The sequence below is a fragment of the Larus michahellis genome, chromosome 27, assembly GCF_964199755.1.
Source record: "Larus michahellis chromosome 27, bLarMic1.1, whole genome shotgun sequence".
Classification (NCBI taxonomy): Eukaryota; Metazoa; Chordata; class Aves; order Charadriiformes; family Laridae; genus Larus; species Larus michahellis.
Genome location: NC_133922.1, coordinates 1,331,910 through 1,345,000, shown reverse-complemented (window position 1 = coordinate 1,345,000; position 13,091 = coordinate 1,331,910). Strand labels below are relative to the sequence as shown.

General features: G+C 61.5%; 1 protein-coding gene across 1 annotated transcript; it reads left to right on the top strand.

The window, feature by feature from the left end:
• Positions 1-523: 523 nt before the first annotated feature.
• On the top strand, positions 524-12,731 carry SMG9 (SMG9 nonsense mediated mRNA decay factor). The gene is given in 12 exon segments (XM_074567454.1): positions 524-655; positions 1,193-1,290; positions 3,327-3,411; positions 3,414-3,438; positions 4,681-4,792; positions 5,055-5,150; positions 6,276-6,361; positions 7,049-7,155; positions 7,682-7,789; positions 8,735-8,857; positions 11,597-11,741; positions 12,497-12,731. Coding segments are annotated over 11 exon segments (1,026 nt in total). The 5' UTR covers positions 524-655; positions 1,193-1,230; the 3' UTR covers positions 12,576-12,731.
• The last annotated feature ends 360 nt before the right edge of the window (positions 12,732-13,091 follow it).

The window sequence follows — 13,091 nt, the reverse complement described above, 5'->3', positions numbered from 1 at the left end:
TGGGGGGGGAGGGTCCGGGTGAACTTGGGCGGTTTGGGGAGGGGCAATTTTGGGGGGTTGGGGTCAATTTGGGGCGTTGGGGTCAATTTCGGGGGGGGGGGGGGAGGGGTAATTTTGGGGGGTTTGGGACCGACTTGGTGTTTGGTGGCAATTTTGGGGGGTTTGGGATCAGTCTGGGGGGTTGGGGTCAATTTGGGAAGGGGGGGTAAATTTGGGGGGGGGATCGGGGGCAATTTTCAGGGGTTTGGGGCAATTTGAGGGGGGTTTGGGGGCACTTTGGGGGGGCACCACCCCTTTCCTGAGCACCCCCCGCCTTGTGAGGCCCCGCCCCCTTGATGACGTCACTCCCTTCCCCCCCCCCCCCCCCCCCCCCCCCCAGCTGCCCTCAAAGGCAGGTCCCGGCCCGGCCCCCCCCCCGCCCGCCCCCCCCATCGTGCTGATGAAGGCGCGGGGGGGGGAGGAGGGAGGAGGGGGAGGGGCGGGGCGGGGCGGGGCCGGGGCCGCCGGAGGAGGAGGAGGAGGAGGAGGAGGGGGCGTGGCCGGCGGGGGGGAGGGGCCGTCGCTGGCCCCGCCCCGCGAGCGGGAAGGGCCCCGCCCCACCCAGCCTGTCTACCAATTGCACGGCAGGGGGCTGCCCCCCCCGGCGGGCTCGACCGTGAGTGGGCGGGGCGAAGGGCGAGGGGGCGTGGTTAAAGGGGAAAGGGCGGGGCTAAAGGGGGAGGGGGCGTGGCCACGGGGAAGGGGGTACAGGGAGGGGGCGGGGTCACAGCGGGAAGGGGCGGGGCTAAGGGGGAGGGGGGCGCGGTAAAGGGAGGGGCGGAGCTAGAGGGGCCGAGGGGAGGGGGGATAACGGGGAGGGGGCGTGGCCTCCGGGAGAAGGGGGGCGTGGTCAAGGCGAGGGGAGAGGGCTACAGGGAGGGGTGGGGCTATGGGGGGCGTGGTTAAAGAGGAAGGGGCGTGGCCAAGGGAGTACTGGAGGGGCGGGGTTACAGCGGAAAGGGGCGTGGCTAAGAGGGAGAGGGTGTGGCCAAAGGGAAGGGGCGGGGCCTGCGGGGGGGGGGCGGGGCTTTGGGCCAGGCTCCCATGGAGAAGGTGCGGGAGGGGGGTGGGGGTGGGGTTTGGGGGCTCGGCCAGAGAAGGGGCGTGGCCGATGAAGGGCGTGGTCCCCCCACAAGCCCCGCCCCCCCCCCAGCGGTGGCAGGCCAGGCCCGGCTGGCGGCCCCTGAGAAGATGAAAACCAGCATCAAACTGGTGGACGAGCAGATGAACTGGTGTGACAGCGCCCTGGAGGTGGGTGGGGGGGTCATCTATGGGGTGGGGGGGTCATCTATGGGGCGGGGGGGGGCCCTATGGGAGGGGGGGCGGTGTCCAGCTGCCTGGCGGGGCTTGGCTGGGGGGGTGGTTATGGGGCTGGGGGGGGGGGGGGGGGGGGGGGGCGTGGTTATGGGTCTGTGAGTGGGGGTTGGGGGGTGGTTATGGATCTGGACGGGGGCGGTTATGGGGCAGGGACCGTGGGTTGGGGGCTAGTTATTAGGCTGGGGGTTCTGCTATGGGGCTGGGAGTGGTGGTTGGGGAGTGGTTATGGGGCTGGGAGTTCTGCTATGGGCTGGGGGGGCAGTTATGGGGCTGGGAGTGGTAGTTGGGGGGTGGTTACGGGGCTGGGGGGGCAGTTGTGGGGCTGGGAGTGGTAGTTGGGGGGTGGTTATGGGGCTGGGGGAGGTGGTTATGGGGCTGGGGGGGCAGTTGTGGGGCTGGGAATGGTAGTTGGGGGGTGGTTATGGGGCTGGGGGGGTGGTTATGGGGCTGGGGGGGCAGTTGTGGGGCTGGGAGTGGTAGTTGGGGAGCGGTTATGGGGCTGGGGGAGGTGGTTATGGGGCTGGGGGGCAGTTGTGGGGCTGGGAATGGTAGTTGGGGGGTGGTTATGGGGCTGGGGGAGGTGGTTATGGGGCTGGGGGGGCAGTTGTGGGGCTGGGAGTGGTAGTTGGGGGGTGGTTATGGGGCTGGGAGAGGTGGTTATGGGGCTGGGGGGCAGTTGTGGGGCTAGGAATGGTGGTTGGGGGGTGGTTATGGGGCTGGGGGAGGTGGTTATGGGGCTGGGGGGGCAGTTGTGGGGCTGGGAGTGGTAGTTGGGGGGTGGTTATGGGGCTGGGGGAGGTGGTTATGGGGCTGGGGGGGCAGTTGTGGGGCTGGGAGTGGTAGTTGGGGAGTGGTTATGGGGTTGGGGGAGGTGGTTATGGGGCTGGGAGTGGTAGTTGGGGGGTGGTTATGGGGCTGGGGGAGGTGGTTATGGGGCTGGGAGTGGTAGTTGGGGGTGGTTATGGGGCTGGGGGGGTGGTTAGGGGGCTGGGGGGGCAGTTGTGGGGTTGGGAGTGGTGGTTGGGGGGTGGTTATGGGGCTGGGGGAGGTGGTTATGGGGCTGGGAGTGGTGGTTGGGGAGTGGTTATGGGGCTGGGAGTTCTGCTATGGGATTGGGGGGCAGTTATGGGGCTGGGAGTGGTAGTTGGGGGGTGGTTACGGGGCTGGGAGAGGTGGTTATGGGGCTGGGGGGGCAGTTGTGGGGCTGGGAGTGGTAGTTGGGGGTGGTTATGGGGCTGGGGGGCAGTTGTGGGGCTGGGAGTGGTGGTTGGGGGGTGGTTATGGGGCTGGGAGAGGGTGGTTATGGGTCTGGGGGGCAGTTGTGGGGCTGGGAGTGGTAGTTGGGGGGGTGGTTACGGGGCTGGGGGGGTGGTTATGGGGCTGGGGGGGCAGTTGTGGGGCTGGGAGTGGTGGTTGGGGGGTGGTTATGGGGCTGGGAGAGGTGGTTATGGGGCTGGGGGGGCAGTTGTGGGGCTGGGAGTGGTAGTTGGGGGGGTGGTTACGGGGCTGGGGGGGTGGTTATGGGGCTGGGGGGGCAGTTGTGGGGCTGGGAGTGGTAGTTGGGGGGTGGTTATGGGGCTGGGAGAGGTGGTTATGGGGCTGGGGGGGCAGTTGTGGGGCTGGGAGTGGTGGTTGGGGGGTGGTTACGGGGCTGGGGGGGTGGTTATGGGGCTGGGGGGGCAGTTGTGGGGCTGGGGGGGCAGTTGGGGGGTGGTTATGGGGCTGGGGGCGCCTCGGGGGGGGGGGCGGGGCTAACGCCGAGGGGGCGAAGGGGCGGAGCCCGAGGCTAAGGGGGGGCGGGGCTTCTGGGCCAATGGGCGGGGGCTAAGGGGGGGCGGGGCTAACGGGGAGGGGCGGGGTCTCGGGCGGGTCTAAAGGGAGAGGGGGCGGGGCTTGGGGGCGGGGGGCGGGGCTAAGGGGGGGCGGGGGGGGCCGGTCCCCGTGCCCCCAGTGCATCCCAGTCCTCCCAGTTCCTGCTGGAGCAGACGGACGTGCTGGTGGTGGGGGCGCTGGGGCTGCAGGGCACCGGGAAGTCCACCCTCCTCTCCCTGCTGGCCACAACCAGCCCGAGGAGGACCCGCGGTACTGGGGGCACTGGGACATACTGGGATGGGACTGGGAGATACTGGGAGGGACTGGGAGGGGGCTGGAGGAGAATGGGGGGCACTGGGAGGGACTGGGAGGGGAACGGGCTGGAGCAAGGGGCACTGGGAGGGGGGCAGGGGGGTCGGGAGGACTGGGATGGACTGGGATGTACTGGGAGGGGACTGGGAGGAACCAGGAGGGCGCTGGGAGGGACTGGAGGGCACTGGGGGAGGGGACTGGGGGATACTGGGAGGGACTGGGAGGCAGCGGGGTTGACTGGGAGGGACTGGGAAGGAACGGGAGGAACTGGGAGGCACTGGGAGGGGAATGGGAGGGACTGGGGGGCACCGGGATGGACTGGGGGAGCCCTGGGGGGGCACTGGGATGTACTGGTGTGTACTGGTGCATGCTGGTCCCTACTGGTCCCGTGCTGGTCCGTACCGGTCGTGCTGGTCCATACTGGTCCATACTGGTCCGTACTGGTCGTGCTGGTCCGTGCTGGTCCGTACTGGTCCCTACTGGTCTGTACCGGTCCATACTGGTCCATACTGGTCCATACCGGTCCGTGCCAGTCCGTACTGGTCCGTGCCGGTCCATGCTGGTCCGTACTGGTCCGTGCTGGTCCGTACTGGTCGTGCTGGTCTGTACTGGTCATGCTGGTCCATACTGGTCCGTACCGGTCCATACTGGTCCATACTGGTCTGTACTGGTTGTGCTAGTCCGTACTGGTCCGTACTGGTCCGTACCAGTCTGTACTGGTCCGTGCTGGTCCGTACTGGTCTGTACTGGTCCGTACCGGTCTGTACTGGTCCGTACCGGTCCGTACCGGTCCATACTGGTCCATACTGGTCCGTACTGGTCCGTACTGGTTGTGCTAGTCCGTACTGGTCCGTACTGGTCCGTACGGGTCCGTACCGGTCCGTACTGCTCCGTACTGCTCCGTACCGGTCCATACCGGTCTGTACTGGTCCGTACCGGTCCGTACTGGTCCGTACCGGTCCATACCGGTCCGTACTGGTCCATACTGGTCCGTACTGGTTGTGCTAGTCCGTACTGGTCCGTACTGGTCCGTACCGGTCTGTACTGGTCCGTACTGGTCGTGCTGGTCCATACTGGTCCGTACTGGTCCATACTGGTCGTGCTGGTCCGTACCGGTCCGTACCGGTCCATACTGGTCCGTACTGGTCCGTACCGGTCTGTACTGGTCTGTACTGGTCCGTACTGGTGGTGCCGGCGCAGGTCGTTCGTGTTCCCGCCGCAGGCGCCGGAGCTGCGGGAGCGGGGGGGGGCGCAGACGGGCGGCATCGACTTCTTCATCACGCAGGAGCGCGTCGTCTTCCTCGACACCCAGGTGGGGCTCCTCCGCCCCGCCCGCCTCCATTCCCCCTAATTACCCCTAATTAATTCCCCCTAATTAATCCCCCCTAATTAATTACCCCTCAGGAACCCCCCCCCGCTCCCCTCCCCCCCCCTCCCCTCCCCCCCCCCCCATTTTCCCATTAACGACCCCCGAAGGTGGTGGTGGTGGGGGGGGGAGGGGGGGGGATGTCTGCAGGTTAACGAAGCCGCTAATTAGCGCTAATTAACCTCCCCCCCCCCCCCCCGAATGGCAGCCCATCCTCAGCCCCGCCCTCCTCGACCACCTCATTAACAACGAGCGGAAGCTGCCCCCCGAGTACAGCCTGCCCCACACCTACGTGGAGATGCAGGTAAGCAGCCTTAATTAGCACTAATTAGGCAGCGTTAGGCCTCGTTAGCCTTAATTAGAGAGTAATTAAGGGTAATTACGTGGGAATAAGGGGAGAATAACGGGGAAATAGGCCCGGGGGGAGGTGGGGAGAGGCGGGAAGGGGGGTTAATTAAGGTTAATTAGGCTTAATTAGGGGTGATTAGGGTTAATTAGGACTAATTAGGGCTAATTAGATGGTAATTAGGTGGTATATGGGGGGAATAGGCCCGGGGGGGGGGGGAAGCGGAGAATAGGCAGTACCGGGGGGGTTAATTAGGACAATTAGGCTTAATTGAGGTAATTAAGCTTAATTGGGGTAATTAGGCATAATTAGGGGTGATGAGGCTTAATTAGGGGTAATTAAGTGGGAATTGGGGGGGAAGAGGCCCATAGGGGAGGCTGAGGAGGGGGGAGGAGGGGTTAATTAGACGTCGTTAGCCTTAATTAGGGATAATTAGTGGGTAGATGGGGGGTGCCAACGGGCCAATTAAGGGTGGGAACAGGGTCATTAGGGGTCGTAATTGGTTGATTAGGGGTAATTAAGGCTAATATAGGAGCGCTAAGGGAATAATTAAGGGCAATTAGTGGTAATTAGGGGCGCTAGTAGAATAATTAAGGGTAATTAACCTTTATTAGCGGCACCACTGGGCTAATTAAGGGTGGTCATAGTGTAATTAGGCATAATTCGGGGTGTCAATGAGATAATTAAAGCTAATTGAGAGTAACTAGCGGTAATTAAAGGTAATTAAGGGCACTAATGAGGTAATTAAGGGTAATTAAAGATAATTAAGGGTAATTAATTAAGCGTAACTAGCGGTGCTACCAGGGTAATAGGGGTGTAAAGGGCTGATGGGTCTGTTTAATTGGCAATAATCAATTAGCATAAATCAATTAGCATAAATCAATTAGCATAAATCAATTAGCATAAATTAATTAGCATACATTAATTACCAATAACGAATTGGAGTCAATTAATTGGGGGTGATTAATCGGGACTAATTAGTCGGGGGTCGTTAATTAAGGGGGTGGGGGGGGGCGGTCTGCCTGATCTATGGGTCCTGCCCCACACCTGACCCGTGGGTCCCGCCCCACACGTGTGGGGCAGTCGCTGCAGATCGCCGCCTTCCTCTTCACCGTCTGCCACGTGGTGCTGCTGGTGCAGGACTGGTTCACCGACCCCGGCCTCTACCGGTGCGCCCGCCCCATAGCTGCCCCATAGCTGCCCCATAGCTGCCCCATAGCTGCCCCACGGCCGCCCCACAGCTGCCCCACGGCCGCCCCACAGCTCCCACACAGGCATCCCAGAGCTGGTGCAGGACTGGTTCACCGACCCCGGCCTCTACCGGTGCGCCCGCCCCATAGCTGCCCCATAGCTGCCCCACGGCCGCCCCAGAGCTGCCCCACGGCCGCCCCACAGCTCCCACACAGGCATCCCAGAGCTGGTGCAGGACTGGTTCACCGACCCCGGCCTCTACCGGTGCGCCCGCCCCATAGCTGCCCCACAGCTGCCCCATGGCCGCCCCACAGCTGCCCCACGGCCGCCCCATAGCTGCCCCACGGTTGCCCCATAGCTGCCCCACAACAGCCCCATAGCCCCCCCCCCAGCTCCTCCGTAGGCATCCCACAGTCATCCCACGGCTGCCCCACAGCTGCCCCACGGCTTTCCCATAGCTGCCCTATAGCTGCCCTATAGCTGCCCCACGGCCATCCCCCCAACCCCAGTTCTTTCCCCGTAGGTGCCCCCCAACCACTCCTCCAGCCCCACAACTTACCGCCCCCCCCCCCCCCCCCAGCCTCAAAACCTGCCCCACAGCTGCCCCCCAGATCCTGCCCCATAGCTGCCCCATAGCCAATCCCTGCCCCACGGCTGCCCCCCAGGTTCCTGCAGACGGCGGAGATGGTGAAACCCCCCACGCCGTCCCCCGGCCACGAGCCCAGCGGCGCCACCGGCCCCGAGGAGCCCTCGGAGTATTACCCCCAGCTGGGTGAGCCCCACGGATCCCACCCCACAAGTGACCACCCTGCCCTATAGACACACACCCCCCACACCGCCCCCCCAGCGCCACATCTGACCCCTCCCAGCCCCACAACCAGCCCCAAAACAATGCTCCCAGCCCCATAACCGCCTCCCCCAGCCCCACAGGTGACACCCCCAGCCCCATAGCAAACCCCCTCAGCCCCATAGCCAGCCTCTCCAGCCCCCCAGCTGACCCCCAGCCACCTCCCCCAGCCCCATAACTGCCTCCCCCAGCCCCACAACTGACCCCCTCAGCCCCATAATCACCACCCACAGCCCCATAACCGCCCCCCTGTCCCATAACTACCCCCTCCAGCCCCATAACCCCCCCCACCGCTCCCAGCCCCATAACCCCCCCAGCCCCACAGCTGATGCCCCAGCCCCATAACCACCCCCTCAAACACTACCCCCAGCCCCATAACTGCCCCCCGAGTCCTATAACCACCTCCCCCAGCCCCACAAGTGACCCCCCCACCCCACATCCCCCCCTGCAGTGTTTGTGCAGACCCGGGCCCGCCCCGAGTCCTTCTCCCCACGGCGTGTGGGGCAGATGCAGCAGGTGCTGGGGCGGCTCATGGCCCACTCCCACCTCCGGATTCGCGGTACGTGGGGGGGGACTTGGGGGGCACGGGCCCCTGGGGACCCCCCCAGCTATGGGGCACAGGCACCTGGGGCCTCTAGGGGGTGGAGGTTGGTGGGTGAGGGGGGTGGTTATGGGGCTTGGGGGGTGGTTATGGGGCTGAGGGGCGATGCTACAGGGCTGGGGGCAGTGGTTATAGGGCTGGGGGATCAGTTATGGGGCTGCAGGAAGCAGTTATGGGGCTGGGGGGGGTCAGTTATGGGGCAGGAAGTGGCGATCGGGGGGGTGGTTATGGGGCTGGGAGGGCGGTTACGGAGCTGGGGGAGGTGGTTGTGGGGCAGGGAGTGGCGATCGGGGGGGTGGTTATGGGGCTGGGAGGGCGGTTACGGAGCTGGGGGAGGTGGTTGTGGGGCAGGGAGTGGCGATTGGGGGGTGGTTATGGGGCTGGGGGAGGCAGTTATGGGGCTGGGGGAGGTGGTTGTGGGGCAGGGAGTGGCGATCGGGGGGGTGGTTATGGGGCTGGGAGGGCGGTTACGGAGCTGGGGGAGGTGGTTGTGGGGCAGGGAGTGGCGATTGGGGGGTGGTTATGGGGCTGGGGGAGGCAGTTATGGGGCTGGGGGAGGTGGTTGTGGGGCAGGGAGTGGCGATTGGGGGGTGGTTATGGGGCTGGGAGGGCGGTTACGGAGCTGGGGGAGGTGGTTATGGGGCAGGGAGTGGCGATTGGGGGGTGGTTATGGGGCTGGGGGAGGCAGTTATGGGGCTGGGGGAGGTGGTTGTGGGGCAGGGAGTGGCGATCGGGGGGGTGGTTATGGGGCTGGGAGGGCGGTTACGGAGCTGGGGGAGGTGGTTGTGGGGCAGGGAGTGGCGATTGGGGGGTGGTTATGGGGCTGGGGGAGGCAGTTATGGGGCTGGGGGGCGTGATTGGGGGGGGCTGTGGGTCGCTGATGTGTGGGTCGCTGCCCCCCAGGGTCGCTGTCGATGCGGGAGCTGGTGCCGGGGCTCCCCCCGGGGCCCCCCGAGGCCGACATCAACCTCTTCCTCCTGCCCCCCATGGAGGGGGAGGGGGGCGACGACCCCCCCCCGCGCCCCGGTGAGATGCCCCTCCCCCACCCCACAACCCCCCCCCAAAAACCCCCAAACCCCCCAAAATGCCAAAAACCCAATAAACCCCCCCCAAAAAACCCCAAACCCCCCAAAAAACTCCAAAAGACCCCAAAAAAGCCCCCCAAACCGATAAAAAAAACCCCAAAACCCCCCAAAATCCCAAAAACCCAATAAACCCCCCCCCAAAACCCCCCCAAAACCCCAAAAGACCCAAAAAAAGCCCCCCAAAACCGATAAAACCCCCCCAAACCCCCCAAAATGCCAAAAACCCAATAAAACCCCCCCCAAAAACCCCAAACCCCCCAAAAAACCCCAAAAGACCCCAAAAAAGCCCCCCAAACCGATAAAAAAAACCCCAAAACCCCCCAAAATGCCAAAAACCCAATAAACCCTCCCCAAAAAACCCCAACCCCCCCCAAAACCCCAAAAGACCCAAAAAAAGCCCCCCAAAACCGATAAAAAACCCCCCCCAAACCCCCCAAAATGCCAAAAACCCAATAAACCCCCCCCAAAAAACCCCAACCCCCCCAAAAAAACCCCAAAAGACCCCAAAAAAGCCCCCCAAAACCGATAAAACCCCCCCAACCCCCCCAAAATGCCAAAAACCCAATAAAACCCCCCCAAAAAACCCCAACCCCCCCCAAAACCCCAAAAGACCCAAAAAAAGCCCCCCAAAACCGATAAAAAACCCCCCCAAACCCCCCAAAATGCCAAAAACCCAATAAAACCCCCCCCAAAAACCCCAAACCCCCCAAAAAACCCCAAAAGACCCCAAAAAAGCCCCCAAAACCGATAAAAAAAACCCCAAAACCCCCCAAAATGCCAAAAACCCAATAAACCCTCCCCAAAAAACCCCAACCCCCCCAAAAACCCCAAAAGACCCCAAAAAAAGCCCCCAAAACCGATAAAAAACCCCCCCCAAACCCCCCCCAAAAGCCAATCCCCCCCAAACCCCCCACCCCAACCCCCAAAACCCCCCCAAAAAACCCCCAAAACAAAAAAAAAACTCAAGAAAACCCCCAAAAATCCCCAATAAACCCCCCAAAACCCCTCCCCCACCCCAAACCGCCCCCAAACCCCCAAAACCCCCAAAACCCCCCAAAAAAGGCCCCAAAGAAACCCCCAAACCCCCAAAAGAAATAAAAAAAAAAACCCAAAAACTGCCAAAAAAAACCCCAATAAACCCCCCCAAAACCCCCTCCCCCCATTACCCCTCCCCCACCCCAACCCCTCCAAACCCCCCCAAAAAACCAAAAAGCACCAAAAAAAGCCCCAAAAAGACCAAACCCCCCAAAAAACCGCCAAACCCCCCCAACCAATAAAAAATTTAAAAAAACCCCAAAACGCCCCCAAAGAAAATAAAATTTAAAAACCCCCAAAACCCCTCAATAAACCCCCCCAAACCCCTCCCCCCCCAAACCCCTCCCCCTCCAAAGATCCCCAAAACCCCCCGAAAATCCCAAGAAACCGCCCAAAACCCCCCCCGCCCCAAAAACCCCCAAAACAAACAAAAAAAAAACCCCAAAAACCCCTCCCCCACCCCTTTCTGCCCCTCCCCCCCCCGCCAAAAGCCCCCCAAAACCCCCATTTTTGGGGTGGTTTGGGGTGTTCGGGGGGGGGGTGTTTTTGGCTATTTTTGGGGTGGTTTGGGGGAGTTTTGGGGTATTTTTGGCGTTTCGGGGGGTTTTGGGTGGTTTTGGGCTTTTCGGGGGGTGTTTTGGACTGTTTTGATGCATTTTTGGGGGTGTTTTGGGTTTTTTTTTTGTGTGCTTTGGGGTGTTTTTGGGTTGTTTTGGGTGTTTTTGGCTTTCTTTGGGGTGTTTTTGGGGAGTTTTTGGGTGTTTTTGGGTTTCTTTGGGGTGTTTTTGGGTGTTTTGGGGGCGTTTTGGGGTTTTTTTTTGTGTGCTTTGGGGTGTTTTTGGGTTGTTTTGGGTGTTTTTGGCTTTCTTTGGGGTGTTTTTGGGGTGTTTTTGGGTGTTTTTGGCTTTCTTTGGGGTGTTTTTGGGGTGTTTTTGGGTGTTTTGGGGGCGTTTTGGGGTTTTTCGGGGGTGTTTTGGGGGTGTTTTTCGCTGGTTTTGCGGAGTTTTGGGTGTTTTTGGCTTTCTTCGGGGTGTTTTTGGGGTGTTTTTGGGGTGTTTTTGGGTGTTTTGGGGGCGTTTTGGGGTTTTCGGGGGGTGTTTTGGGTTTTTTGGGGGTGTTTTTCACTGGTTTTGCGGAGTTTTGGGTGTTTTTGGCTTCCTTTGGGGTGTTTTTGGGGAGTTTTGGGTGTTTTTGGCTTTCTTCGGGGTGTTTTTGGGGTGTTTTTGGGGAGTTTTTGGGTGTTTTGGGGGCGTTTTGGGGTTTTCGGGGGGTGTTTTGGGTTTTTTGGGGGTGTTTTTCGCTGGTTTTGCGGAGTTTTGGGTGTTTTTGGCTTTCTTTGGGGTGTTTTTGGGGAGTTTTTGGGTGTTTTGGGGGCGTTTTGGGGTTTTTCGGGGGTGTTTTGGGGGTGTTTTTCGCTGGTTTTGCGGAGTTTTGGGTGTTTTTGGCTTTCTTCAGGGTGTTTTTGGGGTGTTTTTGGGGAGTTTTTGGGTGTTTTGGGGGCGTTTTGGGGTTTTGGGGGGTGTTTTGGGTTTTTTGGGGGTGTTTTTCGCCGGTTTTGCGGAGTTTTGGGTGTTTCGGGGGCGTTTTTGGGGTTTTATTGGGGGGGGCGTCTCGGGGTCCCTGACTCGTTTTGGGGTGTCCCCAGGGGGTGGGGGAGGGGCGCTGTTCCCGCTGCTCCCCCCATTCCGGGGTCCCGGAGCCTTCGGGCCCCTCCTGGCCCGGCTGCGGGGGAGGGTCCTGGCGGCCGCCCGCGCCCAGCTCTCCCACAGCCTGCTCACCGAGAGGAACTGGTCAGACTGGGGGCACTGGGAGGGGCTGGGATAGACTGGGAGGCACTGGGATATACTGGGAGGGGACTGGGAGGGGCTGGGGGGGATTGGGGTTTACTGGGATATACTGGGAGGGGATTGGGAGGGGATGGGGGGGATGGGGATTTACTGGGATATACTGGAAGGCGATGGGGGGGATTGGGATTTACTGGAATATACTGGGAGGGGACTGGGAGGGGATGGGGATTTACTGGGATATACTGGGAGGGGACTGGGAGGGGATGGGCGAGATTGGGATTTACTGGGATATACTGGGAGGGGACTGGGAGGGGCTGGGGGGGATTGGGATTTACTGGGATATACTGGGAGGGGACTGGGAGGGGCTGGGGGGGATTGGGATTTACTGGGATATACTGGGAGGGGATTGGGAGGGGCTGGGAGGGGCTGGGATAGACTGGGAGGCACTGGGATATACTGGGAGGCACTGGGAGGGACTGGGAGGGGATGGGGGGGATTGGGATTTACTGGGATATACTGGGAGGGGACTGGGAGGGGCTGGGGATTTACTGGGATATACTGGGAGGGGATTGGGAGGGGCTGGGATAGACTGGGAGGCACTGGGATATACTGGGAGGGACTGGGAGGGCTTTGTGAGGGCACTGGTGGGCACTGGGAATGCACGTACTAACTTGTACTGGTCTGTACTGGTCTGTACTGGTCCGTACTAACCTGTACTGGTCCGTACTGGTCCGTACTGGTCTGTACTGGTCTGGCAGGTTCCACTACGCCGCCCGCATCTGGGACGGGGTGAAGAAATCCTCGGCGCTGGCGGAATACGGCCGCCTGCTGGGCTGAGGCCCCAATAAAGCCTAATTAGCACTAATTAACCTCCACGGCCCTTCATTAACACCCCCACCTCCCCCCCCAGGTGCTAATTACCCCCCTCAGGCTCTTAATTACCCCCCCCAGGCCCTAATTACCCCCTCCACGGACTTAATTACCCCCCACAGGGTCTTAATTAGCCCCTCCGCGTGCTAATTAGCCCCCCCGGGTTTTAATTACCCCCCAGGGGCCTTAATTATCCCACCTGAGCCCCTAATTACCCCCCCAGGAGCCTTAATTACACCCCTCCAGCACCTAATTATATCTCTGGGGCGTTAATTACTCCCCCAAGGATCTTAATTGCCTCCCAGATCCTTAATTACCCCCCCCAGGGCCTTAATTAGCCCCATCCAGCCCCTAATTACCCCCCACGGGTGTTAAGTACCCCCAGGGGCCTTAATTGCCCCCATCCAGCCCCTAATTATCCCCCCAGGGGCCTTAATTAGCCCTCCCCAGCCCCTAATTACACTTCTGGGGCATTAATTACCC